At 49.0% G+C, this 22,730-nt stretch overlaps 1 protein-coding gene across 2 annotated transcripts in view; it reads right to left on the bottom strand.

Annotated features, from left to right (window-relative positions):
* The window catches only part of TMEM181 (transmembrane protein 181), a gene marked incomplete at both ends in the record, with an annotated part of 70,075 nt that extends 53,337 nt beyond the window's left edge, over nt 1-16,738 (bottom strand). For both annotated transcript variants that reach the window (XM_079716908.1, XM_079716909.1), the window contains one exon: nt 16,608-16,738. In XM_079716908.1, coding sequence (XP_079573034.1) covers nt 16,608-16,738 — 131 coding nt within the window. The remainder of the gene's footprint in view (nt 1-16,607) is intronic.
* Between the last annotated feature and the right edge of the window lie 5,992 nt (nt 16,739-22,730).

Raw genomic sequence — 22,730 nt, 5'->3', positions numbered from 1 at the left:
TCACACACAGCTCAGCACAGCCCTTACTCAGGGCCCCCAGGTGCTCCTATTCACCAGGAATTAGTGTCCGTATACCACACCCTTCTCTGCCTTTGGTAGTTTGAGAGTTTTAAGTATCAGTCCCAATTTGTTAAAGTGAAACGTGTCTTTTATTCTCGACCTCTGAGCAGTGCCATCCCACCACCATCTCCTGTGACTTCACTCTGCTGACCTTTATTTGTCCTCAGCTTTCCAGGGCCTGGCACCCAGCCTGGTACAGAAAGAAAACCAACACATGTACTGAACAAATGACCCCACTGGATGCGTGAGACGACTGGTAATACACCAGTGTGTTTTCTAATAGTTTAGAGAATGGGGTGCACCTTCCCATGGAAGGAAAGGGAAGGGGGTTACAGGGCAGTGAATGTATCCCTTGGAGGCAGATGTCTTCCGGCTTGAACAAATTGCTGGTCCTGGTTTTCCTGAGACTTTCCCGGGTTTAGTACTGAAAGTCGCCTGTCTGGGGACCCCTGAGTCCCAGGCAACCCAGGACAGTTGGTCACCCTACTTCCGGCCCGTATTTTTTTCTGAATGACTGGGCAATTATCTTAAGGTTTAAAGAACGTCTTAGCTTGGATCCCTCAAAAACAGACGCTGAGGCCAAAGTTTCCATGTTAACTTTGTGGGAGCAGGTTCAGTCTCTGGGAAACAGGGAGGGGAGAGGATGAAGAGCAGCAGGGACACGGGAGGGTAAATTCAGGGAAGCGCGAGCTGCCCACAGCTTCCCGACCAGCACAGCTGGTGGCTCGGTCGTCCAGGATAGCTCGAGAGGGACAGACAGACACCACCAGGGTAGCTCCGGAAAGGCGGACAGAAACTACCATGTCGGGAAGGAATCTGTTGGCTCTGTCCTGCCATCTGTCTCCCACGGGTCAGAGTCTGACCTACACACCCGGGTTATGTTCTGGGCCCCCGCAAGTGGCCACCGGGGAGCCAGGGCCTGTGGGCACCAGTCCAGTCAGTGTGGGATGAACCAGCCTCCCTGCCAGTCAGCTCCCAGGGCTCCCTAGTCTGTGTGGTGGAGGAGGCATAGGGCTGGGAACCACGTGAGCATTCACAGGATGGCTCAGGTGAGGAAGCGAGGTACGGGGCCACAGTGGGGGGGGATGGGTGGATATTGGGCAGGGCCCGGCAGATCTGGGGACCTGTCAACGGGATCCAGTACGAAGAGGTGGCGAAGGCTGCGCTGTTGCAGATATTGGGGAAATGAGCAGCCTGCGAAAACCTAGCAGGATTGGGGGGCTTTGTTGAGGCCCCAGCTAAGGCCCACGACCTCATTTTTTTTTTTTTTTTTTTTTTTTGCCACTCCAAGATGCAGGCGGAATCTTAGTTCCCCGACCAGGGATTGAACCCGTGCCCCCTGCAGTGGAAGTGCGGAGTCTTAACCACTGGACCGCCAGGGCAGTCCCCCGTGATCTCATATTATTGGTGACTTCCCTTAATGCCTGCCCAGTAGCGGTTTCCTCCTGCAACTGAGCAATGTAAGCACAGAGAAGAGATATGGGTATTGACCAAAGACTGGGGGCTCCCAGGCAGCTGAGACAAAAGGACAGAGAAGCAAAGTAGTTTAGGACAATGGGCCTCAAAATTTGCTGAAGTCAAAATCACTTGGGGGAGCTTTAAAAAGTCCTAGTGCCCAGGCATCAGTCATTTTTAAGGCTCTCTAAAGGATTCCAATGTACAGCAAATTTGATAACCAGGGGTTTGGGGCATTGGGAAGACAGATTAAAAAGATGGATCTACGCTGAATCAGTTTCAGCTCCTTCTTGAGATCCAGTTTCATTTTTGCTCTTTGGTTTTGTAAATTCTCTCTGTATCTTTGTAATAAATTCCTTCCTTTTGGCTGAAATTAATACTTGTAACCAATAATATTAAACGCTACAGTACCATATCTCTATAAAGTGACAATTCATGCCTCTCAGTGTCCCTGACATTGCTCTCAACAAGGAGAACTGCAGCCAGGATATCATTCTTATTTCAGCAAAAGGAACGGTAGTTGAGTTTGCATGTCACCCTGAACAAGCTGAAGATGGCCCACTGTTGGGAGAATGCCCGGTCTGGAGCTCCTGGATCATTCACCCCTGGGCCATAGGCATGCTTGTCCTTTCCAAGTTGACTTTTAAGTAATCGTTGTTGGCCTGAATCTGAACTCGAGGGCTCTCTTCACTCAAGAGCATGGGGTTACACCTCAGAAACACTGCCGTCATCACGCTGGACAGATCAACCAGGGGAGGCTGTAATCATCTTCACGTAGAAACATAATCCCATTTTCAGGTCCTCAGGGACTTGATGGTTAGATTTCAACATGACTTTGTTAGCTGCACTGCCCCACAAACAAATACAGTTAATGGGCGCTCTCCCAGCCACGTGGGTGAATTAAGAAGAACTGAAAGTGCACAGCGGTCCCGGGTTGCAGCAGCATTGTTTCCAGGTTTGCTTTGGTCCCGTCATTCCCTAGGAGACAGAGCGGGCGGGCAATGCCTCACTCGCCCACGTTCCCCCCATTCTGGGCACAGCACACTTGGGGGGCCTGGCTCACCCCCAGAAAGCCAGGCTTCCAGCAGGGAACCACCCACCACCCAAGCCACGTCCTACACACCAAACCAAGCTGCTCAAATAAGGGCCACGATTGCAAGGTAGGGTAAATGCTGAGTGAGCAGTCCCAGGCATGCATGGGGCCATCCAGATGCAGGTCGGGGGTCACTGGCCTACAGAAATCCTCTGCTTTGCCTTTGAATATACAGAACAAGGGGATTTATCCTGACTTCCTAGGTGCGGCCTAAGCCACACAGCTCAAGTCGATATGGAGAAGTTGAGGGAGAGGGATGTAGAAGGAACGCTGGTATGGAAAAGTCCAAGTGGGCGTGGCAGTGCCCTGCAGTCCCGCCCAGGGAACCCCGAGCCTAAAGCTGTGGCTTCCGAAAATCCCGCCTCCTGGTGCGTTTCCCTTAAGAGACGTGCCAGAGAGAAGAGCACCCTCAGGTGAAAGGCAGACCGTTCACACATTTCTTTCATTGCTGTTTAGATTCCAATTAGTTATGTTTTCTTAAGTTATGGGAGCAGGTAAGGTATTAACAAGAGATTTCATTTCAGGATAGGGAAGGAAGTGCTACAAACTAGTTGCTATTAAAGAAAGGGCCTTGAGGGGTTTTGCCTTGTGGGGATTCTCCCTTGAGAACCATGGCCCAAAGGCCACGGGACTGTCCTTATTGAATGCAGGGCAGGGACAGGACTAGGGAAAGAGAATGAGCGTGCTGGAAGAAGGAGGGAGGAGCATTCCAGAGTGGGGAGGCACAAGCGTGTGTGCGCCCCAGTCACCTCTGCTGCCGACCCCGGCCGTGACAGCCCAGCTCACGCACACGGGACTCCCAGTGGACAGCGCATCTACAGAGCCTGGGGCCCTGCCTTCTCTGGCTCGACCTGGAGTCTCTCCTGGCAGACTGGTCACTTGCAGGCCGACTCTCACTTCTAGGGTGACGAGCTGGCTCGATTTTCCTGGGACTGAGGGGTTTCCTAGGATATTGGACTTTCAGGGCTAAAGCCAGGACAGTTTGGTCTCCCTACCTCTAACCCAACAGCTCCTGGGCAGGCTGGGTTCCTCCCATACTAGAGGCCTGGGCCAGAGCTGTGTCCTCTGCCCACATCCCACACCCTCCTCTGCCCCAGCGCACACACGTACACATACCACACACACACACACACACACACACACACACACACACACACACACACACACACACACCCTTTCCCAGCCTGAAACTGATAAACCTCAGGCAGTTCGGGTGACACAGAGAAGACTGTAGACACCTCTGCTGGGGAGACTGTCACTGGGCCACCCCCTTCAGACCCACAGCTGTCTTGGTTTTAGAGCTGGGAGGAATCTGAGATGATTCCACAAGATGCACAGACCTGATGCCAAGATGGCAGCAATGGATCCAAGTCAGGATTCAGTCCTCCTGACAGTTGTTCATCAAACATTCCGCTGCTAGTTTAGAAAGTATTTGCAGAGAGGAACCTAGATCCACAGCCCTCTGTCAATCGTGCCCCTCACAAAAGACTCAGAAGTCCTAACCCCCAGTGCCTGTGAAGGTGGCCTTTTCTGGAAATGGGGTCTTTGCAGATGATCAAGGTAAGATGAGGTCAGAGTTGGTCCTGGTCCAACACGGCTGGTGTCCTTATAATGAAGGGAAATTTGGATGCGAGACAGACATGAAGAGAAGGAAGACGATGTGAAGACAGACAGCCATCTATGAGCCAAGGGACATGCAGGGCCACCAGAATCTAGGAGAAAGGCCTGGAACGGGTTCTCCCTCCCAGCCCTCAGATGAAACAAACCTGCCGGCATCTTGATATCAGAATTCTGGCCTCCAGAACTGTGAGACCATAAATGTCTGTTGTTTAAGCCCCCTAGTTTGTGGTATTTTGTCACGGTGGCCCTGGAAACTAATCCAGAGCCCCAGCTTTCATCTTTCAGGCACAAGGCATGCTTCACGCTTTGGATGTCCTGCCCAGCTTGGAGGCCTGTTCTCATCTGGCAAATGATGCTCTTTCTGCTGTAAGAGCTGAGTCATCACGGCAGCCAAAGAAAGACTGGGGCCCCAGAGAACAGCTGGGGTGCTTACACCCGCTCTTCTCCCTAGGAAATGAGTATCTTCCTCTTTTCTTCTTGGTTCAGAGCAAGATGTGGCATTAAAGAAAAAAGCACAGAACAACCTTGTTGCGTGGGCCATAGCTCAGCTCACGTTAAGATACACATACAAATAGTGAAGCTGGGGTGAACCACCAGGAAGAGCTCTGATAAGCACACAGCACCTCCGTTGTTGAATTCTAGATGCAGTACAAATACAAGCAGCCCGTTCAAGGCATTTCGGACTTCCCTTAAGCACAGAGTTGTGCCACCTGGACACACCAAGTGATGAATGAACAAAGCACCATGAAATGGGACTGGTGGGTATTGTGGGTCCAAGGAGGCGACCACTCCCCTGGGGAGTGTGTTTCAAGCCTGGGCCTAATTATACCTCAGCATGCCTCAGTGATGGGGACACAGTAGACAAATGTTCAGCAGAGAAGTGCCAGCTAAGAAAGTGAGAAGTAAGGAACAGGGTGCACACACAGCACAGGGATAAGGCTGCACACCACCCAGCAAGCTGCCCCTCTCTCAGGCCTCCTGGGGTTGTACTCAAAGCACCTGATGGAAACCTGTACTCTGTAGAAAGGAATCATTTTTCCAGTATTAAAGAAAAGGGTGCTTAGCCCTGCAGCTAAGAAGGTACCCTTATGAGTTTGGAAAGCCATAACCAAGGCGCAGAGCCTAAGGGTGAGGGACAAAATGGCAGTGATATGACAGTGGGAGACATTGCCCAGGGCTGGCTAGGGAGAGACGGGTTGGTGCAGCTGTGTCAGGATCCCCTCGCTGGGACACAGCCCCAGGGCCTTCATGCATCAGGTGTCAGCCAGGATCCTGGTGATGCTTAAAAGCAGAGCATCAGTGCAGTGTTTACCAGACGAACTTCCCGACCCATCTCTTAGTTTTAATGTTTTAATTGGCATTTCCCTGTTTCCAGAGTTGGAGCATTTCTTCACATGCCTTTTGGGTTTCCTAATCCGTACACTCTCTGTTCTGATGTTTTGCCCATTTTTGGATATTCTGCCATGTCGTGGTGGTGGTGATGGTGTAGGATTTCTTCATATATTCTAAATAGAAGTTCCAGGGACTTCCCTGGTGGCCAGTGCTTAAGACTCCATGCTCCCGATGCAGGGGGCCTGGGTTCGATCCCTGGTCAGGGAACTAGATCCCTTATGCTGCAACTAAGAGCCCACATGCCGCAACTAAAAGAGCCCGCATGCTGCAACTAAAGATCCCGCACGCTGCAACTAGAGATCCCACATGCCACAACTAAGACCTGGCGTAGCCAAATAAATAAATAAATATTTTAATAAATAACTAACAAACTAAGTAAATAGTGGCTCCATATAAAGAATAAACCTTGAGAAAGAGAAATTTTAAAAAAATCCCACTTATTATTGAATCAAAAACTAATAAAATAGGGCTTCCCTGGTGGCGCAGTGGTTGAGAGTCCGCCTGCCGATGCAGGGGACACAGGTTCGTGCCCCAGTCCAGGAAGATACCACATGCCGCAGAGCGGCTGGGCCCATGAGCCATGGCCATTGAGCCTGCGCGTCCGGAGCCTGTGCTCTGCAACGGGAGAGGCCACAACAGTGAGAGGCCCACATACCACACACACACAAAAAAAGAATAAAATACCTAGGAATAAACCATTCTAAGAAGGCAAAACACCTGTACTCTGAAAACGATAAGACATTGATGGAAGAAATCGAAGATGACACAAACAGATGGAGAGATATACCATGCTCTTGGATTGGAAGAATCAATATTGTCAAAATGACTGACTATACTACCCAAGGCAATCTACAGATTCAATGCAACCCCTATCAAATTACCAGTGGCATTTTTCACAGAACTAGAACAAAAATTCTTAAAATTTGCATGGAGACACAAAAGACCCCGAATAGCCAAAGCAATCTTGAGAAAGAAAAATGGAGCCGGAGGAATCAGGCTCCTTGACTGCATTAACTAAATATTTTCTAATGTAGTTTAATAATTTTCCACTATACATTTTTAGTTAATTTCCTATGTTATATTGAGTGGTTGCTCTAGGGCAACCAATGCCCAGCAGGTTCTTCTCAGTTTTACTGGGAGCTCACATGGGACTCTTCAGTTAATCATTTCTACCTTTAAAAACTAGGGCAGGGCTTCCCTGGTGGCACAGTGGTTGAGAGTCCGCCTGCCGATGCAGGGGACACGGGTTCATGCCCTGGTCTGGGAAGATCCCGCATGCCGCGGAGCGGCTGGGCCCGTGAGCCATGGCCGCTGAGCCTGCGCATCCGGAGTCTGTGCTCCGCAGCGGGAGAGGCCACAACAGTGAGAGGCCCACATACCGCAAAAAAAAAAAAAAAAACTAGGGCAAAATATGGCTGCTTGTAATTAGTGGAACCTCTTCTGTTTGCTCATTCATGTTTTTCATGCAGCAGTTATCAGTTGAGCACCTATTATGAGATGGACTTTGTATCAGGTGCTCAAAACATAGAGATGGGTAAGATGTGGTCCTGCCTTCATGGCGTTTGCAAGGCCCTGGGAGAGGTAGATGATGAGAGGTGATCCCAATATGGTGGGTATGAGCTGTTACAGAATGCTGGAAGAGTATAAGAAGCGGGAACTGCCCAGACTGGACCGGGCAATGGGGTAGGGAGAGACTAGGGCCACAATGAAAGGAGGTGCAGGTTGTCTACTGCTCAAAGACACCAGCCCAGGGGCCAGGTGAAACCCAGCTTATACAACCAAGATGGACTTGAGACCGTGTCAGCCTGCAGCGTAAGAGTCATAATGAGAGGCTTTAGGAAGGAGATTGCACCTGAGTTCGGCCTTAAGGGGTAAGTAGAAGTGATCCAACCGTAGGAGAAGGGCAGAGTGAGAAGAAAGAGCTAAGGTAGAACACGAGCCTGCTCCCAGTTTAAATGGGAGGGTTTTGGAAAGCCTGTGACTCAGTACCATCAGGCATCGGGGCATCTGTTAAAATGCAGATTCCTAGGACACATGTCTTTACTAATTCAGAATCCCTGGGGGGTAGGACCTAGGAATCCTCATTTATTAAACAAGTTCCATGGTAGCTCTTATACACATTAAAGTTTGAGAGCCCCTGACCTAACCCAGCACCTAAGAATTCAGCTTCATGCTGCCTTTGCTGTTATACTGACCCTGGGTTGCCCTAATAAGCCTCCTCATACATTTTTTTTTCAGACCAAGTTCTCAGAATGGGGCTTCTACTTTATTCCTTTTTCTTTCCCACCTTTGGATCCAGCTCTAATAACTGGAATTTTGTTTTATTCTCTTTGCTTGAGACCCTGACTTGGAAACCTTCTAGTAGCTCCAGGCCTTTGTAAATGGAGGTAGAAATGTCAAAAGCTTTGCAACTCAAAATGTGGTCCACAGACAGGCAGCATTGGCATCACCTGAGAGCTTGTTGGAAATGCAGAATCTCAGCCCAGAGCCTGAATCAGAATCTGCACTGAACAAGGCCCCTGGGTACGTCCTAGTTGGAAGAATGAAAGAAGATAATACAGGCTTTGTTCATGTCAGCCCTCTCTTCTATGAAGACTGGAGTCCTTTCTTTGAGACTCAGCCCAGGAGGGTGGGAACCATCAGGGACGCAGGCCTCATGCCTTTCCTGCTGCCAGACACACCACGGGGCCTCCAAACCCAACCTTTTCCTGGTCGTCAGCCTGTGGTCTCTCCCATGCTCCATAGAGCCTGCCCTCTGACCACTGGATTGGACTTTCTATCAGCACCCAGCAGTTCTAATTCCACACCCCAGTCCCCCTACTCCCCCAGCATACCCAAGCTGACCACAACTGAACGTTCCATCCTAAGAATCAGTGCTCTGTTGGGGGCTGTATAGATCTTTTTTTCTGAGTAATTTTAAATCTGAAATCGTCTATCACAGTGGTTAGAGACGAGGACTGTGAGGGCATACAGACTTGAGTTTGAATTCTGGCCATAAAAAGTAACCTTGGACAAGTTACTTGGTCTTCTAGACCTAACGGGGTTGTTGGGAAAATTATATAAGATGATACATATAACCTCTTAGCCCAGGGCTTGATACATAGTGAGTCTACAATAGCAGGGTAGCAATTTTAATATCTGACAATATATAGTTCAAGGGACAAAGAAGGGCATTGTAGACTAGCAAAAGGGACAACAGGGCAAGAAGAGATGTCCATTATAAACATATACGTACCCAACAATACGGCCTCAAAATATATCATCCTCTGGTTGTGGGATTAGAGGAATAGCTAATGAGACGATGACAGACTCAAGATTAGAAATGGTGCCCAAAGGCTGAAGGGGGGAAAAAACGGTGAATGCAGTCTTGGGCCATGTGAATAGAAACCCCATGTCTGGATCAAGGGAGGCGTGATACTCCTATTTCTGTGCAGGGCAGACCATCGCTCAGAGGGATGGGTTCTGGATGCCATGCATTAAGTGGGGCTGTGACAACCCAGGACATTACTTCCCCCTCCCAGTCCACATTCCCTTTCTTATGGTAATATCATCTCCTTTTTTAAAAAACTAATTAATTAATTAATTAATCTTTGGCTGCACTGGGTCTTCGCTGCTGCACGCGGGCTTTCTCTAGTTGTGGCGAGCGGGGGCTACTCTTCATTGCAGTGCGCGGGCTTCTCATTGTGGTGGCTTCTCTTGTTGTGGAGCACGGGCTCTAGGCGCACGGGCTTCAGTAGTTGTGGCATGCAGGCTCAGTAGTTGTGGTGCACGGGTTTAGTTGCTCCACGGCACGTGGGATCTTCCCACATTAGGGCTTGAACCTGTGTCCCCTGCATTGGCAGGTGGATTCTTAGCCACTGCGCCACCAGGGAAGCCCCGTTTAGTGCTGCTAATCATAGTGCCATGGTCTTGGGGAAAAGTAGGGTCCATTCTGAGCTCAAACAGTAAACAGAGACTCTGCCTAAGAAGCTTTGAGGGGTTTCTCTGGTGGCGCAGTAGTTGGGAGTCCGCCTGCCAACACAGGGGATATGGGTTTGAGCCCTGGTTCGGGAAGATCCCACATGCCACAGCAACTAAGCCCGTGCACCACAACTACTGAGCCTGCACTCTAGAGCCCGTGAGCCACAACTACTGAAGCCCATGCGCCTAGAGCCTGTGCTCCGCAACAAGAGAAGCCACCGCGATGAGAAGCCCGCGCACCGCAACAAAGGTTAGCCCCGCTCGCCGCAACTAGAGAAAGCCCACGGGCAGCAACGAAGACCCAATGCAGCCAAAAATAAATAAGTAAATTTATAAAAAATAAAATTAAGAAAAAAGCTTTGAGACCATGTAGAGGACAAGGTGCAAGAGGCGAACATGAGAGAAGGGCATGTCTGGAGCCCCTGGAGGGACAAAAGAGCTCTAAAAGACAGTCCCACCTCCAGGCGGCAAATCCTTCAGGATCACACAGTGAGGGCCTGAAAGGGGCCACTGGATTTGAAGCTTCGAGGTCACCAGGGACCTGGGCAAGAGCAGCGCCAGGACGGGTGTGGCGCGTTCCAGGGTTTCCAGGCAGATCAAGAAAGAGACAGGACCACAAGGTGGCAGTGCTGCACAACAAGCTTTGTCAGGTGACACTTGGACAGGTTGAACGCAGGGAGGTCCCTCTCAGCAGGAGGACCCTCCTCCCCCAGACAGCGGTCAGGGCCACTCCTCAGAGGAGGAGTGGGCAGGGAACCCCCAGAGGGGAGGGGATCAGAGAGGGGGCTTGTGTGTTCGGGTGGCGTCGCTCAGCAGCAGGGTGGGGAGACGGGGGTCAGACGACTCCCAAGGGAAACCATGGTTCAGGGTCTTGTTTTTTTTTTTGCCGTACGCGGGCCTCTCACTGCTGCGGCCTCTCCCGCTGCGGAGCACAGGCTCCAGACGTGCAGGCTCAGCGGCCATGGCTCACGGGCCCAGCCGCTCCGCGGCATGTGGGATCCTCCCGGACCGGGGCACGAACCCGCGTCCCCTGCATCGGCAGGCGGACTCTCAACCACTGCGCCACCAGGGAAGCCCTCAGGGTCTTTTTATAGCCACAGGGTTTGTCATACCAATGGCTATATCTATGGCTAGCAGATGTTGGTGCAGTTTCACAGGTGTGCAAAGCAGGGACTCTGAATGGCTAAAAATATGCTTCTTTGGGCTATATTTAAAATAATTGTGAGAATTTGATTTGGGTGCCAGTGGGAGGGAGTTAGGCATCTTCTATGAAATAAGTGAAAAAGGAAACAACATGGGAGCCAACGTGCTGGGACCATCTTTAATCCATTTATAGAAAAACACGGTGGGTGGGGGCAGAAGCCAGGCCAACATATGCTGGAGGAGAAGACGTGGTTGCTTCCAAAGGAGGCCGGGCGGAGGGGAGTCTGCTTGTTTAAGCAGATGGGAAGGACTCGGAGTGGAACGGAGGCAGGCCTGAGCACGACGGGGGATAACTGAGGGGGGAAGACCCTCGAGCAGGGAGGGGGGAGCCTGGGGAAGAGCAGCGGTCGTGGGGATGGAGTGCTGGTCGGGGGGCTGCACAGAGACACGCGGGGGGTGCCCCGGGGTAGCTGACCTGCCCTGGCGTCTGCCACCGGCCCCTCACACGTGTGTTTGCTCCGGTCTGTGGCCCGTGGCCCACCTGGGGCCTGCATCTTGTCCCAGATAGAAAACAACAGTGCCAGCCTCGCCATTGAGCCAGATTTGTACCCAATTCTAAGTTCTCAAGCATGTAAGCTTAATGAAATGATTTTTCTATCTTTGAAATGATGGAGACAGAGAAGCTTTTTTTTTTTTTTTTTGCCAATGCACTGTGTGGCTTGTGGGATCTTAGCTCCCCAACCAGGGACTGAACCCATGCCCTTGGCCATGAAAACACAAAGTCTTAACCACTGGACCACTGGGGAGTTCCCCAGAGAAGCTGGTTCTAATAACACAGTCTCATCAGGGACACTTATTATTTCCTCCCATCAAAAAAGAAACAAAAACAGAGAGAGACATCAATACTCAATAGTCACAGAGTTGCTCCAGGAAGCTGAAAACAAGGAGAAAGTCAGCCCACTGAAACATTTACATTCACATCAGTACCAATGGGACAGGGTGGAGACACGCAAGTTTGCCTTAAATAGAAAGAAAAATGGTTCTCAGACCTTTAAACCTGACTGCAACCTGCCCAGAGGTATTAATTCAACAAGGAAGGTTGGTCAGCCTAGGAGCATGGTAAAGGGAGAATCAGCCAACGTAATGGTTGACAGCGGCCACTGAGTTTGTGTAGGGGAGAGGGAGCCTTGACTAACAACTCCCAATACTCCTGTCCGATGGCAAGTCCATCCCATTGAGGAGACGGGTACGCCAGGCTCTCTCAGCCTGATGCTCATAAACCTTCGCCTCACGCACATGGGTTCTCCATCCCGGCTGAGAATCAGCCCAGGCCAATTAAGTCAGAGTCCTTGATGGTGGGGCCTGGGCCTCTGTATCTTTAAAAGCTCCCCCAGATGATTACAATGTGCGGCCATCATTGAGAAGCCCTGATCTGACTAGTTCCCTTGGCTCTGACTCCATGCCCACCATTGCCTGTGTTCTCATGGGTCTGCATCGGCCAGTTAAACTGGCATTCTGATTCTGCACATTAATCCAGAGCTTGGTTAATGTGAAGCCTTCACTGAAAGCTGGTTTTCTCTCAATGTGCTGGCGAAATTAAGCCAGTAGGACTGAGGGTCAGTCCCAGAGCCCTGATGAATCCACTGACATGATGAAATGTTGCTTCCAGAAGCCTCGTGGGTGAGGACACCCTGGGGCATCACCTCACTGGTCAAGAAAACTCAAGTCCAACTTGCTCGCTCCTATATATATATATATTTTTTTTTCGGTACGCGGGCCCCTCACTGCTGTGGCCTCTCCCGTTGCGGAGCACAGGCTCCGGACGCGCAGGCTCAGCGGCCATGGCTCACGGGCCCAGCTGCTCCGCGGCATGTGGGATCCTCCCGGACCGGGGCACGAACCCGTGTCCCCTGCATCGGCAGGCAGACTCCCAACCGCTGCGCCACCAGGGAAGCTCTCGCTCCTCTATTTTACACAGATAAAGTAATAACCCAGGAAACAAAGGATGGATCCTCAAAATGGCCAAACACAAATTCTCTGAGCGCCGAGCTCTAAAGGATCACATCCATTATCCTTCATGTTTCTTTAGCCCTTTATCCTGTATGTCATGGACGTAGTTGATCGCCTACCCAGCATCCATTCCCCACATCTTCCTCCGAACAGAACCCCAGTTGGGTCTGGCTATTTACCCCTCCTGCCTTGAAGACCTATGCCTTAGGCGAGCTGGCTCCCCCTCAGCTCCTGGGGCACTCTGCTTTTCTTAAGTCTAATGCCATCCTCTTCGCCAGCTTGTGTTCAAGAAAGGACAAGTGGCCCGATCTAGTCAGTGAGACACAGGAGCTGGTGTTGTTTAAAGCTTTCTAATGAAGCATAACACACACACAGCAAAGTACACATCATGTGTACAGCTTGATAACTGTTCACAGACTGAGTATCCCTGTGGAACCACCACCAGAAAACCCTCTTCTACCCCCTTCCAGTCACTGTCCCCTCAAGGATAACCACTATCCTGATTTCCAACAGTGTAGAGTCATTTTACCCGTTTCATACTTCTTTATATAAATGGAATCAAACAGTGTGTATTCTTTGTTTCTGGTCTCTTTTGCTTGCATTAGGTGTGTGTGAGATTCACTCTTGTGTGTAGTTGTTAGTTGTTTACTTTTATTGTTGTATCCTACTCCATTATGGAACAAGCCAAATTTATCCATTCTACTGTTGATGAGTATTTGGCCGCCTTCCAGTTCAGGAGTATTACAAATTGCACTGCTATGAACATTTTAGTGCATGTCCTTTGACAGACATGTGTACGCATGTCTGTAGGGTACATACCTAAGAGGAGTTGCTGGGCCAAAAGACATGTGTATGCTCAATGTTAGTAGATACTGCAAACTATTTTCCACGGTGATTGTACTAATTTGCCCCCTGTCTGCAGTGCGGGAAAGTTCCATGTCCTTGTTAACACATGTCTGTCTTCATTGGTACCATTTGGTGGGGATATAGAGGAGGTTCTAGGAGTTTTGCTGTGGGCTTCAAGTTGATCCTCCTCTTTTAGAGAGCTGTAGAAAGCCAGCCAGTTCTCCCCATGAATATGAATGAGAAGAAATAGCCCAAAGGATTACTAGGGGCCAAGCGCAGCCAATTGCTACCAAGTAAAAAAAGAGAGGACTTGGTGACATCATTAAGCTGCTGGATCAACAACTCAATCCTCTTGCTTATTGTTTAGGCCTGTTGCTTTGGTTTTTCCATTGTCTGTATTGGAAAGCATCTGTAGTGTTACCTTCAAAAAGCACTTGAGTCTCACAACATCCTTGCTTCATTTTTCTGATGAACCAATCCTCAGTGAAATTCAGTAGTGTTGGGATTTCAGATGCCCAGCTTCCTGTTTTATCACCCACACCGTGCATTGCCCCCTTTCCTAGCAGGCAATACAACTGTCGTCTCCCATTTTGTGAAAATGACTGTGAGTCCTTTGACGACACGGCTGCCATTTTTCAGTGATACCAAGTTATGTAGCTAAGATGCAGATAGACAGACCACCTAATGGAGGGGCCAACCATCTTTTGAAAACAGAGCATTAGCAGCTGTCTCCTTTCTATGCCCTGTTATGAGGAAACTGTCAGCTACATGAAGTGAATCCTTGGTCTTCCAGGGAAGAATGGACTGGCGACTTTTAGTCATAAATCACTAATGAGGAAATGAAGATGGTGAGAAGAGCAGGAGCAAAAGTTATAGTAGCAAGTTCATCCTCCAGCTAGACACACGCAGGGGCTGTGACTACCAGCTTCCCAACTTAGAAACCCAAGAGTATTTCACCTAGGTTTGTAAAGGTACACTCCACGGATATAGAAATTCAAGGGAGCAGTGGAAGATAGTTCAGTGACCTGAAACACCTCCTCACTATAAAACAGTCTTTGTGATTCAGCCTAACCGCTCTGCCGACTGACACACAAGATTGTAAAGCACTCTGCAGTTAACTTATTCTCAGGCCAGGTGGAGGGGGCAGAAATCAACACTGTTCCCTTCCATCCATAGTGAATTCATGGTCTTCAAGATCCAACTCAATGAATGAAGCTGCTCCTGGAGCAAAGATTCAAATGCTTGAGTAGGACGGGCAACCAAACTGCTCGTGTCACTTCCCCACTTCAACCCTCTGATGGCCTCACTGTGGAATTCTAATGAAACCCGTATCCCTTAGTCTTCAAGGTGCTACGTGACTTGGCCCTGCCTCTCTCTGACCATTGTGCTCCAAACATGCTGGTCTTCTGCCTGTTCCTTGAACATACCATGTTATTATGGCCTCTAGGGGCTTTGCACTTCCTCTTCCTCTTCTGGAACTTTCCTCCCCAGATCATTGTCTAGTGGGCAACTCATTCTTCCCCTCTCAGGTATGACCTTCTCAAAAGGCCTTCCTTGACCACCTTCTCTGAAGTAGCACCCCATCACTCTATCATGTCACCTGGTTTATTATCTTGCTAGCACTCATTGCAGTATGTACTCACTTGTTAATTACCTATAAGCCCCATGACATCAGGGACCCGTACTGTCAGGTCTCCTAGGGGGCTGAATTAGATAGATTGTGAGGCTCATCTAAATGCTACTCCATATGATCTTGAGATCACATGTTTTAAGATGGGCTTTCCCGCTCAGTAATTTTATGACAAATATATTGGTCAGCAATATGTTGCTGATTAGCCCCAGGGAAGCCATTAGGCTTTTGAAAAAAATCTGATGATAAGCGTGATACATGTTCTTCTGAGTACGTATACACATAGGATTTTTAGTCCAGGGTGGATTGTACAAAAATGACTACCACCACTTCAAAGATAGCTGTGCAATACACCTGCCATCCTTAAGCATGGGGTGAGTGAATCGTCCCTAGAACCCTCACCTTAAACAAACCTTCTGGTTCAAGCTTCCCATTTTACTGAGGAGGAAGCTTGAAGTGCAGAGTTAGCAATTAAGTTTCTCAGGGTCACAGAGCTAGGTAGTAACAAAGTCAATCTAGGCTCCAGTCTCCAGACTCCTGCAGGGTCCTTTCCTCACACCGCAACACAGCAGATAAGTCCAGCCATTGGCAACGGATACACTTTCCCATCAGAGCAGCAAAACGCAGCGGGGAAGCTGCGGGTGCCCTGCCCGCAGGCAAGGGACTGCAGGTCCTCACAGCTCTCCCTCTGGCTGCAGGAGAGGGAGACAGAGAGGAACGAAGACAAGCCCAAACCAACAGCTCCTTGGGGTGCTGACACACGGCTTCCCCCAGCATCTTCCCCTTGGTGCCGCTCAGCCCTGAGGCCATCTGCCCCCAATCCTCAGCAGCAGCCCAGCCTCAGAGGTTCCCACCGAAGCCCAGGGGCCTGAGTACCTCAGGGGAGAGGCCAAGGCCCTCGCTGCCCACGCTCGAGGGCGAGTGGTGTCTGCCCAAACCAGGTCTCAGCAAGGCCTGAGCGAAGAGCGCGGCGCGGTAGGCATGGGGGGTGAGGGTGGAGGGGGTGACAGGAAGGGAAGGGAGAGAGAGGGAGGAGCAAAGCAGGGACTGAAGCCCCGCGGGTCCCTGTCTCAGGATTTGAGAACCTCGGCTCAGCTTTCCAGGGAATGGAAAACAGCTCTTCGCCTCGGCTCCCTGGATCTGTCCTTGACCCTCGGCGTTCGAGCCAGAGCGCAGCAGCCAAGCCCCGCCGACCTGCCGCCCCCTCCCCGCCCCTCCCCGGGGCTCCGCGCCCGCCTGGAGGAGAGGGCGGCCGAGGGCAGGACCCCGCCCGGCCCGGGAGCGCAGGCAGGCCGGGAGCGCGGGCCGGGCCGGGCCGGGCCAAGCGCGGCGTGGGCGGGGCTGCTTTCCAAAGCCGGGCTCTGCCGCCGCCCGCCCCGCAGTCCGGCCCGCCCCTACCTGTAGTAGCGGTCATCTCTGAAAGGTGTGAGGTCCTCCTTCAGCTCCCGGTACGCCTCCTGGAGCCGCTTGCACAGGTGCTTGAGCTCGCTGCAGAGCGGGGGCTCGAAGGCAGGGTACTCGGCATCCATGCCCGCGCCGCGCCCGCCGGAGCCGGACGCCGCCGTCCTCGCGAGCCCCGGCGTCCCCTTCTCCCGCCGCTGCGCCCTTTGTACGGCTTCCTTCGCACCCTCTCTCTTGCCAGCTGCGGGGATCGGGGCTGCCGGCGGGGCGGGACCGAGGGGGAGGTGGGAGGGGGCGCGGAGGAAGGGGGCGCCCGGCGCGCTCAGGGCGCCAGCGCTACGACGCTGGGAGGCGGCCCCAGGGAGGGTGGGGATGGAGGTCCCCGCCCCGCCGAGGGGGGCCTGAGGAGGGGAGGGCGCCGCGCCCATCAGCCGCCGCCCAGCGAGCGGGGAGGAGAGGGCGGGCTGGGGGTGGCGGAGGCCAGCACAAGGTTGTCTGCAGCCCAGGACAAAAATGCGAAGGGCCGCCCTTGCTACTGCTCCTGTTGGGAAAGGGAAGAAACTGGACAGGGGAACAGAAAGGAAAATGGGGCTTGGGGACGGACCGAGAGCCCTCTCTCGCTGGGAAGGTCAAAGGCTGGCGCGGGGTCTCGCGTTCAGCACCACGGACAGCTCCCGGAATGCTTTTCCTTCTTCCTGGGTTCCCCTTGACCTGATGCAAAAACAGTTTAAACGACACCCATTACGGTTATATCTTAATGAATATCTTTTAATGATAAAGGAATGTGTCCAAATGAGATGCCTTTTCCCATACGTTCTATAGCCACCGAAAATAAAAAATAAAGTCTGGGCAAAGGAGTTTCATTCATCCTCTCTACAAAGCTCAACGCTAGTGTGTCAGATGAAACTCACAAGTCAACACCTCCTCCATGGGACTACTTATCCAAAGATGGTGTCACCTCCTCTTGTGAATTTCCCCAATAACAGGTGGAGAAACGGTTGTTCCAGATGATGTCAGTGTGCTTCCACATGAATTCAGGACAGGTTTCCATGCGAGGTTGGTTGTGTATGCAGTAGAGGAGCCTTTACAAATATATGTTTTGGGGGTCCAACTTACCCTATTGAATCTAAATTATAGAATATGGGTTCCCAGGAATCTGTATTTTTCAAAGCTCCTCAGGTGAGTCTAATGATCACTCACGTTTAGATAGTCTCAGGATTCCTGTATGTCCTGCTACTTTTACCTATGTTCTAATTTCACCCACTCTTCCTTACTCTTTGTTTTTTATCATCATGTTTTATTTCCTCCCTCCCCGTGCATTTTGGAGCAGCTTTTTTGTCGGCTGGCCAAGCTGTCCACTCAGGTCTTGCAAATATTCCTGTAACTTCTGATCATCCTGCACTGTGCACAGTTAGGTTTTAGTCCTAATTCAATAATGTGAGCATTGTATTTAACCATCTCAGGAGGACAAAGAATGGAGCTAAGATAAGATCTTTCAGGACACACACATGCAGATTTGTTTTCTGTAATGTGGTAGAGATTATGAGACCAGCATATGCCATATTTCAATTATTTTATGACTGGCTACAGAGAGCTTATCACTAGGGGAAATATTAACTAACCTCAGAGATATCCCAGAGCACTTAAAAATTCTCCAGGAATCCTCCTCTAGCTTCTCCAGCCTAAGCTTCGACCCCCGCCCCGACTTTGAACTACTGTAGCCCCTAGAGGACAATGCAAGTCTTCTGGCTCTAGCACCGTGGGGTACTCATCTACCTCGTTACTTCTTTTACCACAAAGAGCTGGAAATGCTAGATAAAATAGCACACATACGCAGGTGCGTGTACATATGTAACAACTGCGTAAAATGTTACACACACTTGAGCCAGGTAGTATACTGTAATTTTTTTTCCTCTTCTGTACATGTCCTCTAGAATTAATAATTATATTTTACTGCTTAGTTTTCTATGTACTGATTTTTATTTCAACCTCAGGTCCCCAAACAATTGTCTAATTAATTCCCCTCTTAAGCTATTCAGGCACAAGATGCATTCTATCAGTTTCATCTTTGCAAAATCTCATCTTGGCCTTCTGACCAGCGTGAACTGGTTGTCCTGTGCCTGGTGCATAGCTGTCATCTAAGCCATCTCTTTACCATCAACCTGGGAATTCTCTCCCCTCTGTTCTTTGGATCCAATGTCTCTCTCTTTATTGGAGGAACATATCTTCTAGAAGACATCTGAGAAAGGAGCCATGGAATGCAATTTTTTGAGGTCTTAAATGTAGAAAAATGTCATTTGTTTACCCTTACACTTTCTTGATAGTGTAGCTAGGGACAGAACTCTAGGTTGGAAATAATTTTCCCTCTAAATTTTGAAGGCATTTCTCCATTGTCTCTCAGATTCCAATGTTTCTACTGAGAAGTCTGAAGCCATGAGAAATCCTGATCCTTTTTATATCATTTTTTTCCTCTCTGAAAGCATATAGAAGCTTCATTTTGTCCATAGTATGATGACATTTCAAGATTATGTGGGGCTGTTCTTATCCATTGGACTGGATTTTTAGAGCGATTTTTCCCGCTAGCAATCCAAGTACTTCAGTTTGGGGAAATTTTCTTGATTGTTTCCTTGATAATGTTCTTCCCTCTGTTTTCTTTATTCTTTCTTTCTGAACTCCTATTAGTTGGAAGTGGTTATGCCAAACTGTTCCTCTAATTTCTTTACCAGTTTTCACTTCTTTTTCTATTTATTCTGCTTTTATTCAACATTGTATTCCAATCTGTTAAGATTTTTGTTTCTATCAATACTATGATCCTTTTAATTTCTAAGAGCTTTGATTAGTTCACTGAATATTACTTCTTAAAGAACATCCCATTCTTGTTTCATGGATGCAATGTTTTCCCTCCTTCCCTCTACTCTCCTCCCTCCTCCTCCTCCCCTTCTTCTTCTTTCTTCGCCTTCTCCTTCTCCTTCTTATCTTTCTCTCTCTCTCCCTCCTTCTCTCTCAATATTAATGACAGGTTAAAAATATGTCCTTCCCCTTTTATAATCCACTTTCTCCAAGTTGCTCTTTACTCCTTGGTTGTGTCTCTATCTTTCATATTAGAAGTTTTCTTCAGATGTCCAGTGATTTGGTTTAAGGCTCCCATTTAAGAGTGGAACACTAACATGTTTGGAAGCTCTGTGTGTGTGTGTGTGTGTGTGTGTGTGTGTGTGTGTATTTATGGAGGGAGGAGGCTTTGCTGTACATAATATGTCTGAGCTATTTCCTTGACGAACTCCTGCTGTCATTATGGTTAGGTCTTTCCTCTGAGATTGGAATCCGAAGGGCACCCTTTTGGACTGTGACTGCACAACTTCTCCCACCAAGGAACAGAATCCATTTCCTCTTACCTTGAATCTGGGCTGGTTCTGTAATTTGCTTGGACAAGTAAAATGAGCTGCGAGTTACACTGAATGTCTTCTGGCTGTAGGCTCAAGAAGTGCTGTACCTTCTGTTTTCAGCCTCTTGAAAGCCGGCCTGTGTATGCCAGTCCGAGCTTTCCTGCTGGAGAGAACCTGTGGAGACAGACCTAGAAGATGTGAACTACAGAGAGAAGAACTGAGATGCTCCTGCTAACAGCCAGCACCAGCTGCCAGATGTGTGAGCAAGGCCATCTTGAACGTTCCAGCCCCAGCCCAGCTCTCAACTCAAGGCAGCCACATGAGTAACACCAATGACCAACATATGGAACAGAAGAAATGCCCACCTGAGCCCAGACAGAATCATGACAAAATCATGATACGCTGATGTTTTGAGATACTTCATTTTGCCACAACAGAAAACTAACACAATCAATCCTGTTTTGTAGAGAAGGATTCTTTCATTTCTTACTGGAAGGTGAAGGTCTGGTTGCCAGTATTCTAGGGGCAGAATGGAGGAGGAAGGATGGGAAAAGTCCTTATGCATTTAATGTTCATATTTACTTCATCCCCCTTGTTTTGGCAATCAATTGCTGTGCTGAAAAATTAGTGGCTTAAAATAACAGTCATGTATTTACTCACAATATTGCAGTCTGAGCAAAGCTTAGCAAAGACAGTTTGTGCTTGTTCCATATGACATCAGCCAGGGTGGCTCCTCCAGCTGGAAGATCCAGTTCCATGATGGCTCACTCACATGGCTGGTCATCTGATGCTGGGAGCTCAGCTGAGCTGTTGGCAAAGGGCCTGACTCTCTTCCATGTAGGCCTCTCCATGAAGCTGCTTGGGCTTCCTCACAGTATGGCAGTAGGTTCTCAGAAGGAGATAGTGTAGGCAGACAGGGCTTCTTAATGCCAGTGCTTGGAAGTCCCAGGACAGCACTTTCTTTGTATCCTACAGGTTGAAGCAGTAGAGACCCAGCCCAGATTAATGGAATTAACAGGACTCAACCTCTTGATGGGAGCTGCTTCAAGCCCATATAGGGAGGAGGGGAACTGTTTGGGGCTATCTTTGAAGGTTAGCTTCTATACCCCTGTTTTCAGCACAGTTTCCCTGCCTGTGATTTTGCCCAGTATGTCCCAGTCCAGATACTCTCAATTTCATAGTCTCTAGGGAATCAACCTCTAGTTTCTCACCAATGTTGGGGAGTGGAAGTTGCCTACTGGCACAGAGTGGAGATAGATTTGGGAATTTAACTGCTTACCAGACGTTCAATCTATCTTCCTGTTTTTTTTTAATTGAGGTATAACATACATAACATTATGCAATTTTAAGTGAATACATTATCCAACTTTTACATATATATTCATCCATGTAACCACTAAGAACATGAAGATACAGGACATTTCCAACTCCCCAGAAGGCTCTGTTTTATCTTTTCCCTGCCACTTCCTCTCCCAGTGGTAACCACTATTCTGGCTTTTATCATTCTAAATATATTTTGCCTATTTTTGAATATTATATAGAATCATACAGTATGCATTCTTCTGTTTGACTTTTGTTAGCTGAATATTATGTTGTATTTTTAAATGTTTTTTCATGCAGTGTTTTGTGGTTTTGGTTTCTTTGTTTTTGCTATACAGCATGCCAGCGTATAGGTACAGTGTAATTTATCCGTTTTTGGTTATTCTGATTATGAACTTTCTTGTATTTTTGGGGGAGGGGCATAAGCACTCATTTTACTTGGGTTTATACCTAGTGAAATCACTGAATTATAGATTACACATATATTTGGCTTTAGTAGATACGGTCAACCTGTTTTCCAAAGTGATTGTGACATTTTACATTCCCACCAACAATGTGCAGGAGTTCCAGTTGCACCACGTCCTTACTACTCTCGATTTCGAGGTTTTTACTTGCAGCCATTCTAGTGGTCTGTAGTGATCCATCATGATTTTTGCCCCATCTTCACTCTCACTTTTTTTTGTTGTTGTTGGCCGCGTTGGGTCTTTGTTGCTGCACGCGGGCTTTCTCTAGTTGCCGCGAGTGGGGGCTACTCTTCGTTGTGGTGCGTGGGCTTCTTATTGCGGCGGCTTCTCTTGTTGTGGAGCACAGGCTCTAGGCTCTCAGGCTCAGCAGTTGTGGCTCATGGGCTCTAGAGCGCAGGCTCAGTAGTTGTGACGCACGGGCTTAGTTGCTCCGCGGCATGTGGGATCTTCCTGGACCAGGGCTCAAACCCATGTCCCCTGCATTGGCAGGTGGATTCCTAACCACTGTGCCACCAGGGAAGCCCCTTCACTCTCATTTCTAAAGAAGGTGATTCTGCCGCTGGTTCCCAAAATGCTTGAGGAATCTATGGTACAGATTGGGTTGTTTTCTGGCTTTCCTCATTGCAGGCTAAGTATATAAGGCTTTCCATATCTGCTCATTGGCTTTATGATTTGCAAAATTTTGTTGTTATTATCTTCTCCCCCATTCTTCCTGTCCTTGAGGGTGTATTAATTTTTTTAAAAATCCCTTTACTGTTGTTTTAGTGGAGTTTCAGGGGTTTTGTGGGGTTTTAGCAAAAGTAATGTATGTTCAATCCTCCACCTTCATTTTCTGGACCACGTCTTATTAACAGTGTTATGCTGGTGCTCAGCTCAGATAGGTACTTAATACATGTTTGTTGAATGCCCTCAAATTATCCCTTCTACACTTTCACTTGTTAAAAGGACCATTA

The sequence above is a fragment of the Hyperoodon ampullatus genome (assembly GCF_949752795.1).
Source record: "Hyperoodon ampullatus genome assembly, chromosome: 12".
In the NCBI taxonomy this organism is placed as follows: Eukaryota; Metazoa; Chordata; class Mammalia; order Artiodactyla; family Ziphiidae; genus Hyperoodon; species Hyperoodon ampullatus.
This window is presented reverse-complemented; position numbering and strand designations above follow the sequence as displayed.